Consider the following 19,110-nt stretch of genomic DNA (forward strand, 5'->3'; position numbering starts at 1 on the left):
CAAAGACTCTGGAAAGAAAACTAGTCAGAGATGTGTCTAAAGACCCCAGAACAACTGCCAAGACACTAGTGAATGACTTAGCCAAGTCGGGAATTGTAGTCTCAAAGAAGACAGTCACAAGAGCTCTGCACAGGAATGGACTGCAAGGTTGCAGACCAAGAAAAACTCCACTTCTGCAGAAGAGACACCTTCAAGCCAGACTGAAGTATGCTAAGGACAACCTGGAGAAAGATTATGCATACTGGAAGCATGTCCTTTGGTCAGATGACACAAAATTAGAGCTCTTTGGCCATAGAGACATTGCTTATGTTTGGAGAAAGAAGGGAGAGGCGTATAACCCAAAGAACACCGTCCCCACAGTGAAACACGGTGGTGGGAGTATTATGCTGTGGGGATGTTTCAGTGCGTCTCAAACTGGGAATCTCGTCAAAGTGGAAGGAATCATGAAGAAAGAAGGATATGTGAAGATTTTGAAAGAAAACCTCAAGCAGTCAGCAGCAAAACTGGGTCTGGGTCATCGCTTTGTCTTCCAACACGACAACGACCCAAAGTATACGTCGCTCCTGGTGAAGAACTTCCTCCAGAAGACCAAAGTGAACATTATTGACTGGCCTGCACAAAGCCCTGACTTGAATCCCATTGAAAATCTGTGGGGTGAACTGAAGACCAAGGTCCATGCCAGAAGGCCATCAAATCTGGAGGAGCTTGAGAGATTTGCCAAGGAAGAATGGGCTGGGATTCCTCAGGAGACGTGTCAGAGACTTGTTGAAAACTACAACAAACGACTGCAGGCTGTTATCCAGCAAAAAGGATACACAATTGACTATTAGCATCAGGGGGGCTAATAATTTTGACCCTGGTAGTTTTTGGTTTTTGTGAAATAATTTAGTTTCTGTGTGCAAAGTAAAATAATGTAAGCATCTAAAATAAAACTTGGATGTTTGAAAAACCTCTGTTAAAATTCTTTGCTCTGTTTAATAGCACTTGGGAAATACTTTTAAAAAAAATGAAATTTTTTAATTTCGTCCTCATCTGTAAATTAAAATGGCATTTTCACCTTTACTGATATTTGTAGACTTAACTTAATCGTTATTTGCTGTTATGGTTTTCATGTGATATGATAAATCAAGTAAACTATTTAATTCTCATTAAGATGGGTTTTTTTTTCCAAAGATTGTGTACCAGAGTCGTTTTTATCTTCCACACCTGTACAACATTAAAAAAGTGTTTTTTTTCTTGTTCATTTGTTCCACAGGGAGCGAAGCCGGGACCGCCACAAATCCCGCAGCAAAGACAGTCGCTCAGAAAAGTCTGTGACAATAAACACGCCGCCTGCAGAGCCGCTGCTGGGCGACTCGGCCGTCCGGAGCGAACAGGTCCAGGTGAGTCTGAACACAGACACTACAACACAAATTGCCTGTACATTCACATACTGTATGTTTACGACTTCTAGTGCAGGATATCTATGTTTGTGTGATGTATGAGGGATTTAGATGAAAGGAGATTTATCAAGTCACTCGGAAAAATGAGTTGGAATGATAATCAGCCCGGGCTGGGACTGACCATCTGGTACATGAGGGCAGATACAGAAGGGCTATTCCACTTTTAGGGAGGTGTGAGATGTCATTTTTTAAGGAAAACTAACACACATGTGTCTCTAACTTTTCAACAAGGCCTCAGATTGTAACTTATCCGGTGGACTACATCTTAGTTTTATCTCTTTAATAAAGAGGCACACACTGTAGTCCACTGCAGGGAGGGTGTTAATCCATCAAACTCTCTGTTGTAAGGTGGGGAGGTGTGCTCAGTGCCCCCCCCCCCCCGCCAAAATGGATCAGACCAAAGCAAGAAAAAGGGCAGCTTAGCTTGTTACTGTCCGTCAAAAGTCCCACTCTCCCCTCAGAAATCATGCAGACTCTGAAGTCAGTCGATGCACGCTCAAAGTATAGATCTCAAAGTGATGGATTATTTGATAAAAGAAAGTTACAAGGTAGGAAACTCTTTACCATTATGTCTGACATTTTTACCACTTCATTAATGACTCCATATTTGCTAAACACAAGGTCATGTATGTGCACACATAGACAATCCAATGACACATTTTCATTTCATAAAACAGACAGTCGTGTGATTGTGTTTCTTGGACTTGGATAAAAGACAGAAGAAATAAAGGATCAGATAGCAGCGTGTGGAGCTGGGCAGGTTGACATGTTGAGGCGTGAAACTCCTGGTAGCACTCGAGGGAGACAAGAGTTTTTCGTCCAAAACACTCAAAGAGAGTGAACATGAGTAATAGCCAATTTGTCAGCTTTAGTTTTGGGTGGTATTGTTGAGCAAGAATCCAAGATGAATGCTCAAAGTTTGGACTAGAAGCCTTTTAAATCACTTTGAGTCATTGTGACTTATTGACTGATGATCGTGTCCTACATGTCTGTTTAAAGCAGCAGTTAGTAAGGCTGTGGTTTGCTATGAGGATGTTTAACTGATTGCATCAATACTTATTCCAAGGGATCCGTCTAATTGCTGGTGTTTAAGATTGTAAGCACTTGCATTATGGGGATTCGACAGGTGAGCCATGAAAGTTACCTGGGCGCCCTGCCCATGTATCGTCTATGTGTCGGAAACACTGACGTATATGGTGGCAAATATTGTGAACTTTTAAGATGAAATGGAAAAAATAAAACGTTTTGTGTGTTTTGTGCACCTACTGTATCAGCAATAACATGGTTCATTATTATATTTAGTCAACCATGAGTTTTCCTGATATCGGCCATTATCTGCTCGATATTGTTGGCCAGCTGATATATCAGTAACAGTCTTAACAGCATAGCGAATTAACGTCAGTGACAAAATCAGCTTGATTCTTTTTTTTTTCAATTGGCCCGAGAACTCACTCATCAGAGTTGTTAGCTTGTTTTGTGTGTGTGTGTGTGTGTGTGTGTGTGTGTGTGTGTGTGTGTGTGTGTGTGTGTGTGTGTGTGTGTGTGTGTGTGTGTGTGTGTGTGTGTGTGTGTGTGTGTGTGTGTGTGTGTGTGTGTGTGTGTGTGTGTGTGTGTGTGTGTGTGTGTGTGTGTGTGTGTGTGTGTGTGTGTGTGTGTCAATATCGGCCAACTGATATATCTGTCAGTTAGTTCAAATCAGCTCAGAGGCTCTCAGGTAGGCAGGCAGTTCTCTGTTATAAGTGTGAACTGGGCCTGATTGTTCCTCCTGCATGCTTTGAAAGAAGGAATTTCAACACTTTCTGCTGGCAAGAGTCCCATTCATCTAATAAAAAACAGAGATAGAGATTTCAGCGCACAGGCAGCCTTAGCTTACCTAGGAATGAGCCGCTCGTTCAGCCAAACAACTGTCTGGCACAGTGGCCTTCATCAAGTGTTGGGCTTAACCCGCTGAAGGGAACGATGACAAATCCAAACACTTGCAGAAGCTCCAAATGTTCAACGTTTGCTGACCTACTTGGCATACACTTTCCCTTGTGGCAAGACTCGTTAGCAGTACCAGTGTCTAATTTGACCACATGACAGGATTTGCCACAGAGCAAAAGCCACCCTTGGTATTTTGGTCTTCATGTCTTATTCATGCTGTGGCCTGCAGTGGTGCCGCTGACAGAGCGGGGAGTGTTTGGCTTTAGTTTGAGTAATCAGGGCCACCGAATCTACTGAGAGAGAGGCTCAGCACAAATCCATGTGTGTGTGCGTCTGCGCTCTAGTCTGCAGCCTCACATATGCTCCTGTTTGTGGGTGTTTTTGTGTCTGGGTGCGTCAGCCTCGTCTAGTCTTCAATGTGCAGCGCTCATTACTTCACTGCTGGGACTGAATCAGAGTCTTGGCTGACAGAGAAGCACATCGCTCCGGGCAGGGATGTCCTCACAATCAAGCACAAGAGTTTCTCATGTCTGTGATGCATCAGGAAGGATTCAGGAAGGGGCTCTGCTTTACATGGAAAACACAATGGGAGATTCAAGATTAGCACCAAAACCTGCCAGAAAACATCTTTGAACTGCTGTCAATAGATGGTGTCTGTCTGTGTAAACTTCTTGGCAGCACATTATTTGTTTTATTTGTTAGAGTCTCTCTGCACCTTTAAGAAAAAGCTAAAGACCCAGCTCTTTCATGAATACCTACTAACTTAATGATGATGGTCTCCATATCATTGATGATGATGATGGTAATGACGATGGTTTTTATTTGATAACGACGACTTATAAGATGGTTTCTATACTGATTAGAGCTCTCAAGAACTGCCCTCAATGTTGTGCTTTGCCTCTGGTCACTTCCTGTCAGCACCTGTGTGTCCAATCTAACTCAAAGCTGATCGTTTGCTCTTACTGACATTGTTCCCTTTTTTCTAGATCCTTGCTTGTGTTGTACTTACTCTCTGATGTACGTCGCCTTGGATAAAAGTGTCTGCTAAGTGAATTGTAGAATTATTCCCCTTGTCTGTAAAGTAAATATCAAGCTAGAACCAACAGCTGGTTAGCTTAGCATCGAAGCTGAAAACAAACAAACTAGAAGATCTGACCAACTAGCTCCTCTCGATCTCTTAACAAATCTGAACAGTATAAATGACAGGTGGTTTTGTTCATGAATATTTTATTGTTGGGAGCAGCTGCCAGATAAACCAGTTTTCCACTTGATTAAATACCTTAAGACATGCTTTTAGGAGGAGAATTATGCTAGCTGTTTCCCCGTATTCAGTCTTTCATTGACTTATATCTTTATTTCCAACATGTGACTGAACCAAAGAAGATAAATGTTCAAGAAAAGCAATATAATATCAATCCATGTCATATTCAACACTAAACAATGACAGTCTAAGCTAGGCTAACCCATCTGCAAAATGTTTGTAATGTTTGTATTGAAAGCTCCTGTCAGGATTTTACAACAGATTATGAAATAGACGTCATTTAATTGAAATTTCCCCAAATTACCTTCAAAAGCAGGCCAGACCATCAACAACATGATAGATTATTTATTTCATGTTGTTTCCAATGGCTGAAACTACTGCTGCAGGGTAGGTGTCGGACATAGGGATTAAGAGCACACGGTAGGAAAAGACAGTTTAATTTTTCCATGGCAAAGATTCTTGATGAGTGATGAATTCAAAATCGAATCGTGCTGAAGCGGGACATCTTTGCTAGTCTGAGCGCGCCCTCAAAATGTTAACGTGTGAATAAACCATAACGTGTGATCGACTTGTTTCTATTATCAAATGCTTAAATACATAGTTAGTACATTAATAGGCAATGTCTCATTATGGTATAAATATAAGAAATTAAAAAGACAGATCATTATAGATTTTTGACAGAAATGTTACGACCCACAAGAAAGTCTCGCGCAACCTCTGACATGTACAGGACAAGATCAGACCGCTTTGTCCACAGAGGGTGCACACAAATCCTACGGTCCTTACAGGAGCTTTAACCCTCCTGTAGTCCTAGTGCACTTTTTGACGTTTAAAGACAGTTTTTTGTGGATCATTTTGGCTGTGTTGATGCATATGGCATACATTTTGTGGTGAATTTTAAAATGTCATGAAAATGTATTTCTCAACTCTTTAATACAATATGTTAAAAAAAAGAATCACACCTTTAGTCCTGTGCCATTGACTCCCATTGAAACGACATTTTTTGAATACACTACACTCCTTGTGGTATGAATTACATTTTTGATTAATCTTTTCATGGATCCATGATAGTGAGGGACTGGAATTTCAGTTTTTACTGTTTTCCTGACATAGTTTCCAAAACAAAAGCCTGCTAGTATGTCTTTGTTTACACAGGCGAAATTGCAGGGAAACAGGGCCAAAGGTGTTTATTATTATAAACATTACACAAAAAGTAAGGACATTTGTGTTTGGTAGATTATTTCTTTGTTGTAACAATGCTTCTTGGCAATCAATCTTATACCGTTGGAAAGCCTGTTTATTTCCCTTTTAAATGGTGCCACATTTGTAAGGAATATGCATTTGTGGGATGAGCAGCAGAGATGAGTATGTGGGTTGCGCCCATGAAAAACGTGCCAAATCTTCTCAGCCAAAAAGCGTATTCTGCTTTTGACTCTTGTTTGGTGTCTTTTAGTGGATTGGATGATTGAAACACTCAATATTTGCTATGTATGGTGAGGACTGAAGTTAATAATAATAACCATTTAAAAAAAAATATATATATATATATATATATATATATATATATATATATATATATATATATATATATATATATATATATATATATATATATATATATATATATATGGAATTATATATTATTAGATCATTTTTCTATGGCAGTCTTTATACTGTTTATTGTTTTAGTTTAAATACTGAAAGTCTGTCTATCTCTCGTAAAGCCGTTTGTATGAGACTGTCCTTCAAAGGTCTATGAACCAACCCCCACTCTTCCCCTCGGTTATGATCAGAACATTTATACTTATCCATTCTCTATCCTCTAGAATCTAGTGATAGTGGGACTGCAGTGCTCATGTGAAGGATTCTTGTCTCTGTATGTCACCTTAGATTGCTTTAGAGGTTTGAACAAAACTCAGCGGCAGGTGGATTGAGTCTCTGAAGGCAGGCCAAAGCTCGGGGCTGTATGCTAATGAACACTTCAGGACTAAAGGTGGGAAAGAGTTGTATCATTAGATGTACACAGTAAGTCTATCTTTGCTGATAATAGCGTGGACTGAGCCTTCTATAGGTGAACCCACACTGAATCAAGCCGGTAATTGGGTCCATTTATCCTGCTTTTAGAGCTGTAGGGAAGTGGATATTGGGGTTGATAGTGAGAGAAGCTTTGAAGGAGCTCAGGTCAATGTAGCATGGCTGCTTTGCGGATTAGGCATGTGATGTGGAGAGGCATTGTACGCGGTGTCAAACAGGGGAAATGTGATATGTTTAAACCATGAAGCATTCCTCGAGGATTAACACCTCCCTATTTCAACGAGAAGAGAAGGCTGGGTTCATTTAAAACATTTACATGCAGTGTAGATAAGAAAGCCTTGTGTGATTTGAGTTGTTCATGGGTGGATCAGTCAGATTAAGTCACAGGTGTTTGATCCTGTCTCTCCTTTTATTGCTCTGGATGGTACTTGTGTTTTTTTTTTGTTCTTTCTGATGAGGAAAGTGAAAGACAGTTGGCTCAAATGCACTTTGAACCTGTCTGATTTGAATGTCTGGAATCTCATTGCACAACCTTTTCAACATCATTTACTGATACCAGTGTTTGTATTCATCAGTACCAATAACTAGTGTATTGTGTTTTAGTTATTAGTCCAGACCACAGACAGTATACTGATAGAGTCCAGTCTACCCTAGTCTAAGATGTAAAATACAAGCTGAGTAAGAGAAAACCATAAATGAACTTCACTTTAATGTCCACCAAATTAAACTAAATACTGAATTAGCCAGTTCTTAAAATGTCTATGAGGTCCTCTAAAGTGGACCTCCTGCAGACAGCTTAGTTCATTGAACCCAATCAAAGCCAGCTGCTTTGTGGTCTCAGCAGCTCACTTAAACCCAGCACCACCTTTGGCATCTTTCCTTGCAGACCACAGAGCAGGTAGCTTCGGCAGCCACAGTCTCACCAGGGCGCACTCTTGGAAGATGCCAGGGACTTGTGTTCTTGTTGGGGATTTCCTCCCCGTGGTTTGTACTTCCTGGCTGAGTCTCCCCGTGAGACAGAATCCTCGCCGAGCATCACGGTTATCCCGCTGCTTTTGTGTGTGAGACTCGGCTGGTCGTAAGCTGGGTGCCCGCCAGACTGCGAACTCTGTGGGGGGGCAAGGCAGGAGAGAGAGAGAGTGATAATCTTAACACTTTCACTCTGTAGACATGAATAAGGCTCAAAAAGCCAACTGTTCTGTTCCATTCAGTCAGCTTATTGACTTCATTTTCCAACTAAATCAAATTATTTGAACACAACTTTTGTTCCTTAATATATTAAATGTATTTATAGATGTTCTCTTCAACAAATGAAATTAAAGTCTTTATATGCGATTTTTCAGACTTAAATAGAATAGAAATCAAGTGTATCCTCTGAAAATAACTCTGTGAGTCATGACTGTCTACAATGGGTGTAACACCCGAGTCCCACTGTCTGTGATGTTTTCAGAGTTTTCAGAGTCCTATCTTCAGTTTGTTTACATCGGCGGGACGGCCGGCAGACTCCTCCCCTCATGTATAAAAGTTGTTTAATTGAGGGACTAGAGAAAAGAAGAATAACATACTGTACTCACTGCTTAACTGTGTTTCTAGATCACGCTCATTTCAGGTAAATTTACATGCAGTGTGAAGATACAAGCATAATAAAGATCGCTAGCATTAGCATGCTAACACAACAATGCAGCTCGAGTTGTTTTGGTTTCATGCTTGTGCTCAAGGGCGACATCTGCTGGATCAAAACATTGCATATAAAGCCTTTAAAGACCACTGCAAAAAATGTTTAATTCTATATCTTAATACGTTCAACACTGAAATCTTTAATCTTTAAACATTTAAAAATGGGGTCTTAAATGTTTACTTTTATTAAAAGCTGACTTTCAGCTTCCCTTGATATTGTGCTGACAAAGCAGAAGCCTACCGCCTCCTTCTCTGCTGATCTTGTCCTCTACATACATATGTGATATTTTTAACAACAAAATCGCCTTCAGTTACCAGTCACTCATTGAGAATATTTGCCGTTGAAATCTCAAACATTTGGGTAATGTAGTTTAAGCAATATTACTCAAACAGAGGAGTGCTACAGGGTCTATTTTCAGCTGCAGATTTATACATATTTGATGTGCTTGTGAGAATTCTGGCACCAGAGAGAGTGTCAAAATAACCTATAGTGCATGTGTTCATCTTAATGAAGTCGTATGAACAGAACATGTTGTGGCTTTTTAAAGTGTTGTAACAGTTTTTACATCCACATAATACTAGAGAGTAGAAAGAGATTTAGTATTAAGTTTGAATGTTGATCAGTTGGATAACGAGGCTTACCTTCCCTACATGCTCACACACAGACACAGACACACACACACACACACACACACACACACACACACACACACACACACACACACACACACACATCGGTCACACCATAGTGCTCACTGGGTCAGAAAGAATGGACGGAGAGTGGTGCTGAGGCAAGAGACGAGCGGAGAATGAGAGAGGATGCCTTGAGGGGGAGACGGATAAAAGAGAGAGAGAGAGAGGACGAGTGAGGAGGATAGGATTGCACCTCGTTGGTGTTTTGATGTGATTTACTCTACGTGTTTATTTATTGCACCTCTGTGCATCTCTTTCCTCACTTTTCACTTTCTCCATCCACACATCCACAATGCATCTGATGCCAGGGCATCCCATGTGATCATCTCATCCCCCCCTCCCCGCCCTGACTCACTTCCTCCTCTCTTCTCCGTGCTCCATAAAGCCCCGTACATTATGTGGTGAGTGAGCACACAGTCCCATACAATGCCCTCCTGAGGCATGATTGGAGAGATTTCTATATAAAGACGGATCAAGAGAGTCAGGGAGGTCACACACACACTCCGGGATGAGATGTGAAGAGAGAAATCAGTGGTTCAGTGCAGAGATAATGTCGTTGGGAGCAGGACTGAGCTGAAGTTTTGTGGTCGAGGATTTGGTTGATGCAGTCGCCGACGGTGATGGAGGCTGGAGAAGAAGAAGTGTTGCAGGTGCTGGAGGTTTGTGAGGATATAGAGGAGACAATGGAAGTGATTGTCACCACCATAGAAGAAGACTTTATCACAAACATACCTCCAGTTGCCAGCTCTGGACCAGGGACTCAAACAAGCCAGGTAAGACAGAGATGTCCAACTGGATAACTGTCTCCTAAGCGACTGTTTGATAAGAAACTAAAAAAGAAAGAATACAAGCCTTGAATCAATTCTTACATTTCAATTCTGAGTTTTGACGAGTCTTTGAGAAGGATCCTTTATGACTCACTTTTCCTGATGCATGTTTTGGAGTGATTGAACAGTGTATCATTAGTAGTTACAGGGTTCATTATCTATCAGTCTAGGCCTGTGAAGGCTGTTTCATCATGAGGCGGGGATCCGGCCAAAGATTTCTGCCTTTTAATAAGGCAGTTTTTTCTTACCACTGTAACTTTTGCTGCTTTGCTAAAGTGCTCATGATGGATAGACCGGGTCTTTGTAACATAACAATGAGTAAGGTCTTTTACCTGTTTTTTGTAACATAACGATAAGTAAGGTCTTTTACCTGCTTTTTGTAAAGTGTCTCGAGATAACACTTGTTATGAGTTGACGCTATACAAATAAAAACTGATTGATTGATTGAAATTGATTTTAGCTGCTTGTTCAAGTTATCACATATTGCATGTTTTTCTCACAAAGTGAAGGCCTCTAGTCGTTCTCTCTCTCTCTCTCTCTCTCTCTCTCTCTCTCTACACATGGGAGAAACATGGCGCTGCCCTGCGGCCACACTGACGCCAGTGAGCCGACGAATGAATGTATTTTGATATTTTTGCTTCTGCATCAGAGTACTGTGAAATCTTAGACACATTTATATCATCCTATTTTAAACCCCACTAAAGATATTTACAGTATTAACATGAAAAGGGATTTTTCTGAATTTATTTGTCACAAATTAAATCAAAACTTTTGAGTGTTGTTGCTGTGAGCTCACTTGTGATCTAGGCCTCGCATAAGTCACTTGATAAGGGTATCTTATTACTGAGGCATGATTGGAGAGATTTCTATATGAAGATGGAAAGAGTTTTGAGCTGTCAGTCCTACAAAATGAGACACCTAAGTTCCCTTGAAAAGTCCCTTTAGAAGAATTCTGAAGATCCAGGTTTCTATTTCAGATTTTATTAGATTATCTTTACAAGAGGCCCTGCTTGTTATTTTGTGCCTATAATCCAATTCAATCACACTGCAATTTACTTCTTAAACCAAGTGCTGCTCAGCTGTCAGTCTCACATTGTCTCCACTTTATCCCTTGAATTAGTCAAGGGATCTTAAAGTGCCTCCACTCCTTGTCATGACAAGTTCTTGGCAGCCGTGCATGCTGTCCACAGTTTGAGTAAAGCTTGTTTTTAAATTGGCTGCAAAGAGCTCTATGGGAACACATGTTGTTATATTTTGCACACACACCTTGCCTCCCAGGAGTGAGTTAGAGTGCACTTGTTTTCTGCACAGAGCGAGGGGCTTTGTTTGCAGCCCACTTACGGCCGAACAACAGAAAACAGGCTTTTAGTGGACATTTGATTTATGGTGAGAGACAATGGCTGTTATTTATACTCAGGTGGAGAAAGAAGAGCAGGAAATACTCTGCTGAAAGCTTTGTTAATGCATGCTAGCCCACATTGGATGTTAGTGCTAAAAATACCTGCACACAGATTGTTTCTGAGCATCTTTGGCTGTGATTTCTTTCTCATCATTTCTCTGTTTTGAACTTTCTGACTTTCAGTTTCACTTTATCTGGTGATACAAGTTGACGTTAGCAATAAGCAACTACATTTTTAAGCATATTTATTCAGGCTAAAACTGCAACTCAGTGTATTATTTTCTCATCAAACACGCCCCGAAAAGCTTTTGAACAAGCAACAAGCTCTGATCTGAAAACTAGGATGGTCTTGTCAGCTAGGTGGGTGAATCGAAACCTGCTTTGAGTAGATATTGATAGTGGGTCGTTGTCAGGCTTTGTTTGGACTGAGCACTTAAGTTTCATTCTCTGAGCATCAACAGGAGAGGCAGTTGACGCGTGAAGCGTCTGATGCTTCAGTGTGGCCACAGAGCCCGGGCATCCACGACTACTGCTTTGCCTATGTCCTCTGGTCATCTGCTAAATGCAACATGTGCTACAAAGAAATCTCTGTCATTTATGGGAACAGAAAAAGACACATTTGTCATAGACAACGAAATCTTAACAACTTGGCTCGGCTTAAGAAAGCCTCTTCTACCCACCCTTCATTTACTTTTGGCCTCTGGAACTGTCAATCTGCTGTGAATAAAACTGAATTCATCCAAGCACTTGCAAAAATGTCAGACATTCAGGCACTTGCCCTTCCTGAAACCTGGATCTGCCCAGAAAATACAGTCACACCAGCTGCTCTTTCTGTTGACACAGTGTTCTCACACACACCCCGCTCTGTTGGACGTGGCGGTGGTACAGGTATCCTCATTTCTAATACCTGGAAATTCAATAAACTCTTCCCACTGAGCAACAACTCCTCATTTGAATATCACACAATCTTGGTTACTGCTCCTATTAAAATGTACATTGCTATCATTTACCGCCCACCAGGGTGTAATCTGAATGAATTTGTTGTAGAACTGGACATGCTACTCTCAGAAATCTGTGATGATGGAACACCACTGATTGTAATGGGAGACATGAATATACACACTGATAAAGCCCAGGCAACAGACTTCCTTGCTCTCCTATCCTCATTTGACCTCATGCAGGTCCCAACTCCTCCTACCCACAAAGCTGGCAACACCCAATACCATCAAGCCTCCTGCAGACCATTTCCTCTCCGCTTAATGCTGCACTTAAGCATATCATCAACTCTTCTCTGTCAACGGGTGTGTTCCCCACCGCATTCAAGCAAGCTCGGGTCACCCCTCTGCTCAAAAAACCCACACTAAACCCAGCCCAGGTTGAAAACTACAGACCGGTTTCTCTTCTGCCCTTTCTGTCAAAAATACTTGAGCGCACAGTCTTCAAGCAAGTCTCTGAGTTCCTGTCCAGAAACAATCTGTTTGACCCAAATCAGTCAGGCTTTAAACGGGGCCACTCTACTGAAACTGCACTACTGTCAGTAACAGAATCGCTACGAGCTGCCAGAGCTGCGGGTCAGTCCTCAGTTCTATTACTGCTAGACCTGTCTGCTGCCTTTGACACAATCAACCACCGAATCCTCCTATCCACATTCTCTGAGCTTGGCATCTCAGGATCTGCCCTCTGCTGGTTTGTGTCCTACCTCTCTGTGCGATCCTTTAGAGTGTCGTGGAAGGGAGAAGTGTCCAAAGCGCACAGCTTATCCACAGGGATACCTCAAGGGTCAGTGCTTGGTCCCCTTCTCTTCTCCATATACACAAGCTCACTTGGTTCAATAATCCGCTCTCATGGCTTCTCATACCACTGCTATGCTGACGATACCCAGCTCTTCCTGTCATTCCCGCCAGACAATGTTACGGTCTCTACAAGAATCTCATCATGCCTTGCTGATATCTCTAAATGGATGAATGAACAGCACCTTCAACTCAATCTTACAAAGACTGAGCTCCTTGTCATCCCAGCCAGTCCCTCTATGCAACCACAGATCAATAGCCAGCTTGGAACAACCAAACTCATGCCCACAAAGTCTGCCCGGAACCTGGGTGTCATGATTGATGACCAGCTAACTTTTAAGGTTCAAGTAGCCTCGATTGCCCGGTCATCTCGATTTGCCCTGTACAACATCAGGAAGATCAGACCTTACCTGTCAGAACACGCTACACAGCTCCTGGTACAGGCTCTTGTGATATCACGCATCGATTATTGCAACTCTCTACTGGCAGTACATGCACTATCAAACCTCTGCAAATGATACAAAATGCAGCAGCACGACTGGTCTTCAACCTTCCTAAAAGAGCACATGTCACTCCGCTGTTCATCTCCTTACACTGGCTCCCAGTTACTGCTCGCATCAAATTTAAAACTCTGCTGCTCAGGGCGCGCTGGTGGCGCAATGGTTAGGGCATGCACCGCATGCATTTAGGCTGTCGTCTTGAGCAGGAGGCCCGGGTTCGCTTCCACTCGTGGCCTCTTTCCGCATGTCATTACCCACTCTCTCTCCCTGGTTTCCAACTCTATCCGCTGTCCTATCTCTGCATTAAAAAAGGCACAAAAGCCCAAAAATAAATCTTTAAAAAAATAAAAAGTCTGCTGCTCACTTACAAAACAGCGACAAAAACGGCTCCTCCTTACTTTGACTCTCTCATGCAGGTCTACACTCCCTCCCGCCCACTACGCTCTGCCAACGAAAGGCGTCTGATCCAACCTTCACAACAGGGTCCTAAGTCTCTGACTAGACTCTCCTCTGTTGCCCCCCGGTGGTGGAATGAACTTCCAAACTCCATTCGATCTGCAGAGTCCCTCTGCACCTTTAAGAAAAAGCTAAAGACCCAGCTCTTTCATCAATACCTACTAACTTAATGATGATGGTTTCGATATCATTGATGATGATGATGATGGTTGTCACAATTGTTTTTGTTTGATAACGATGACTTATAAGATGGTTTCTATACTGATTAGAGCTCTCAAGAACTGCCGTCAATGTTGTGCTTTGCTTCTGTGCAATGCCTGTCAGCACCTGTGTGTCCAATCGGACTCAAAGCTGATTGTTTGCTCTTACTGACATTGTTCCCTTTTTTCTAGATCCTTGCTTGTGTTGTACTTACTCTCTGATGTACGTCGCTTTGGATAAAAGCGCCTGCCAAGTGAATTGTAGAACCAGGAAACCTAAAACCCAACAAGGAGTCCCACAATATGCAATATGATGATTCCAGACAAGTCCATGTTTGAAGCTGAGCAGCTGCTGTATCATATTGCAGCACTCAGTTTGCAATATCTCCAGAATCTGCATCAAAGAAACGCCTTGATTGCACAATGTAGGTCTTATTAAACTGCTCTCAAGATGCCTTTGAACATCTTTCAGGTCCAGTCTTTTAAAGATGCAGTTTCTTTTGTCGGTTGGATGTGATGGAGGAAGAGTTTTTTCTCAGGAGTTTGCTGCATGCACGACAGCCCCCCTCTTCTTTTTCAAAACAAATTTGTCTCCCCAAGAATTAAGTAATTTTTACACTGAAACAACCTTGAGCTATAGAACAGTTAGCGTAGCTTAGTATAACAACTTAAGCAATCTAATTATATGTTCTAAAAAGTTGTAGCTGAAGTTTGCTTTGTTAGTGAACTTAAGAGATGTTGGTAGACCTTTTTTTGATTGCACTTTTTGTTCTCATGTCTTTGAGTTTGGAGAAAATGTAGCCTAGCTTAGCATTAAAAACAGAATTGATTTTAGTTTACTTACCAGTTTTAGTCAAGTGACGACGTGTTATTATTGAGGGTAAGAGGTGCGAAGAAGCTAGATTTAGGAGAAAACTGAAGAAGTGTTTGTGTGTTACATAACCAGTTGTTGTCATTAGGACAGGAAACATGAGATAAAGGGAAGGCGGTAGACCTTTGCTTAAACTTGGACATTGATAAACACAGATTTTTACCCCTGCTACAAGATTGTATGCTAAACTAAGCTAACTGTCTCAGGCTCTCTCCTCCTCTCTTCTCTTCTCCTTTGCCTTATTTAGAAGACGTCATATCGAATGTTTCCGTTCTAATCTGTGTTGTTTCTGGAATAACTCTGCTCCTCCCTGAGCACAGCAACTGCTTGTAAAAACCTCGGCTGAATAAATCAGTGCAGACCGAGGACAAGAGTAGAGCTGACAGGTGTTTAGTTGCAGTGCGTACCTCCATGACTACTCCTGCCCTGACTCTCCCTCCCTCTCCACTTCAGTCCCTCTCCTCCCTCTAATTGGCCGTCTTGTTATCAAACATTTCAGTCTCCTTCCTCCTTTGTTCCCTCCCCTCTACTTCCATGTGATGAATGGGACCGGGCCTCCTGCAAGGCTGCTGGTACTGAACCAGATCAGCCTGTGGTGATTGGTTAATCCCCTGAGCCGATGTGGGTCAGTAGTACCCTATTTTTAGTCCTGCAGGCAGAGGGAAAGCCCAGGTACAGGAGAGAGGAGCCAGCAATAACAATGTGGACCAATTAGATTAGCACTGAGCCAGAGTGAGTGTTACATGTGTTTACACCTCCAGTCAAAATGAAATCATCACAAATTCTGCTTCATATGAAATGACTTTAAACACAAAGTCAAGTTCTGTTACTGTATCCTTTGGATGTTGACTAGTAGAGCTTAAATAAGTATCAATAGAAACGTATTGTTGAGCTGTAGCATCATGTTTTTTCTGGACTTCAATTTACCTTGATGTGATTTTGTGTCTTTCTCTTGTCTTAAACAATGCTGGACATGTTGTGTAAAAAACAAAAAAAACCAGATGGAGTTTGAGAGTCCTGAAGGCAGTGATTGACTCAGAGGTGAGGAACCAGGGCGATGAGTGTTGATGAGTGTAGGCATGAGGAGCCGTGATTCATGTCTCCCCTGAGTGTTCTCAAGGTGCAGCGCGGTCAGAGAGACACTCTGCCTTACAACTAATGCTGCTTATCGATTTCCTTTCCCACACACACACACACACACACACACACACACACACACACACACACACACACACACACACACACATGCAGCACGCTCGTCTGCTCTAGCTAGACGGCGGGCAGACAGAGTTATGATTTGAGAATCTGTCACTTTAGCAGGAAACATAAACTCTACTTTGCTTCTTAAGGACCCTTTGTTTATTAAATACTAATTCAACACAAAAAAACTAAATATAGAAAAGGAGAAATACAAAAATCACAGTCTTGCCACCCTGTTTCAACCAAATATCTCCAGTGCTGCTTTGCTAGGCTAGGCTAGTTGTGTTCCCTGATGATTTGTACCGCTCTAACCCTCTTTGCCCAGCACTTATCTCTGCTAATACGAAAAGAAAGCAATGAGGCTGTGCTTACTTTTGTTCTCTGTAGGGGATAAGTGCCTCATGTGAGTTCTAAGCCTGTCGCATAAGTCTCTGTGGAGAGGATGAGGACTCGACCATTATTAATGAAGTGGCTCTCACCGTCTCTTCTCTGATTGGCTGGACTCGTATACACATTATGTCTGCTTGTACATGTGTATGTTAAATATAACAAGACTTTTCTACATATTTTCTCTAATACATTCAGGTGTCATCTTAAGTGTATTTAAATGTATGTCTTTGACCTTTGAACCCGGGTCATGCATTCCACCTCCTGGTTAAGCGCTCAGGATATCAGTCAGTCGTGATGTTCGGCTTTTTTTTCTGAAGACTTGTAGAGAGTAAAATGAGTATTCATGAACAGATTGTCAAGAAGAAAATAAACTGATTTAAGTGCTGTTGCTTGTCATAGATACAATTTGTGAGAATACCACAAAGTCAACGTTTAACACGTCATCTCCTCTGATGGATGTCTCTGCTACAGATGGAAAGTGTTTTTTTTTATATTTATATGTCGAGACTTACCGTAGCTCAGAGAGGTCTCTGCGGGTTGTTCAAAATCAGTTATCTTGCACTAGAAGACCTCATACAACAGGACTCAGTGCTTTTCCTCTCACAGGGTTTTATAAACAGAAGTGATATTGGGACATCATTACCCTAACAAATAATCCTCCAACAAATCCCACAAATCCTCAATTGGAATAAGTGATTCATGAGATTACATGAGTGTGTCTGAAAAGGCAAATACTCTTTGTCAGTTACCATTCTTTATAGATTCCTCTGATAACGTCGAAAAGTGGATTTTATATGATGGTCAATGTTCTATTATTAGTGTATTGTTCCTCAGTAGCTTCTCTCTTGTATTATATCTTACCTGAGTGAGACTGCTCCCTATTTTTCTGCTTCATCTCTCTGCTGTTAACACCCTGAGGCCAGAAAATCTCCATCCAACACACCATCCTCCTCCCAACCCCCTCCATCTAAGGTGATCATAATGCATCCTCCTCCTCCTCTTCCTCCTCCTTCTCCTCCTCTCTCTCCTCCTTCCCCTTCATGTTAGTGTCTTGTTATGATTTCTTTGTAAAGAATCCTTATCTTTCTCTTTCTCACACTGACTCCTCTGACCTTCATTATCTGCGGATGCAGTCGGACACAGACGTCAGCGGGTTGCTGCGTTGGCAGCTCGCTCTGTTTACTTTTCCCACTTCCTGTCTGACGTTCCTTTCTTTCCCACATGCTTAAAGAATAACCTCCCTCTCCTCTGTGGAGCTGACGTTTCTGCCTAAAAAAAAAAAAAGGTGTGTCTTTAAAGCACTGCTACTGGTGAGATAAAAACACAGTTTTCCTGGAGCAGCGCTCAGATAAAAGCTTTTTACTCATCATATTTTCAATCCTCTGATCCCATCTTTTTCATTTCCCCCTTGAGCTTTGCTGCTATATCGAGCTCTAAAACATATCCTCCTGTTGTGTGTGTTTTTTTTTAGTTAGTTTAGTGCTTTTGCAGGACCTGCTGAAGTCACTGGGTGCATCTCTCAGTTCCCTTAATTACACCCCTTGCGTGCATCCTTTTCTCTGCTCTAAGTGCCTTCCACATGAGGAAATATACAGTCCATTTTTAGACATTTTTACTTCTTTTTTTTAGCTTTATTTGCAGCATCGTTTGATCTTATGTGACATGACATAAACTCTCAACATAGCAGGATCACAGATAACACTCAGTACTCGTTCAGAGCTTAATCTGCATTCACTCTGACTCAGGTGAGCAGGAAAAGGAATACAAGATGTGATTGAAGTATTTGGATGAGAGCTGGGCAGGTAAATTAGGATAGGGAAGCAGAGAATGTGGGAAAATGGTAATGACAATATCCCAATAGAGTGATTCTGCATTAGTGAATAAATCACAAAACAATCACATAATGATCCATCACAATATATGGCTGTGGCTCAGTGGTGGTCTGTTGTCTCTCTTTGAAATGTCCTTTTTAATGTCCTTTTTGTATCTGCAGGATGACAACTGGGGCGAGACCACCACGGCGGTCACGGGCACGTCGGAGCACAGCCTCTCTCAGGAGGACATCGTCCGCATCACCAAGGACCTGGAGGACAGTGTGGGTCTGGACTGCCGCCGTTACTTCACCCTGACCCTGGCAGTCCTCGTGGGCCTGCTGGTGTTCCTGACGCCCGTGGCCTTCCTGGCGCTCCCACACCTCCTGTGGCAGGACAAGCTGCAGAGCTGCGGCACGGCCTGCGAGGGCCTCTACATCTCCGTGGCCTTCAAGCTGCTCATCCTGCTGCTGGCTGTGTGGGCGCTGTTCTTCAGGCCGCCGCGGGCCGGCCTCCCGCGCGTCTTTGTGTTCCGGGCGCTGCTCGCAGTGCTGGTGCTGCTCTTCGTGCTCTCCTATTGGCTGTTCTACGGAGTCAGAATACTCGACTCGCAGGTGAGCTAAGAGATGGGATTAC

At 42.2% G+C, this 19,110-nt stretch overlaps 1 protein-coding gene across 4 annotated transcripts in view; it reads left to right on the forward strand.

The window, feature by feature from the left end:
- The window catches only part of LOC109996581 (vang-like protein 1), a 57,901-nt gene that overhangs the window by 19,558 nt on the left and 19,233 nt on the right, over positions 1-19,110 (forward strand). For 3 of the 4 annotated variants that reach the window (XM_020650775.3, XM_020650778.3, XM_020650776.3), the window contains exons 3-4: positions 1,256-1,382; positions 18,657-19,088. In XM_020650775.3, coding sequence (XP_020506431.2) covers positions 1,256-1,382; positions 18,657-19,088 — 559 coding nt within the window. Of the gene's footprint in view, positions 1-1,255; positions 1,383-8,238; positions 9,804-18,656; positions 19,089-19,110 lie in introns of those variants that run through there. The other variant, XM_065951704.1, reaches the window with a different exon arrangement.

The sequence above is a fragment of the Labrus bergylta genome, chromosome 24, assembly GCF_963930695.1.
Source record: "Labrus bergylta chromosome 24, fLabBer1.1, whole genome shotgun sequence".
Classification (NCBI taxonomy): Eukaryota; Metazoa; Chordata; class Actinopteri; order Labriformes; family Labridae; genus Labrus; species Labrus bergylta.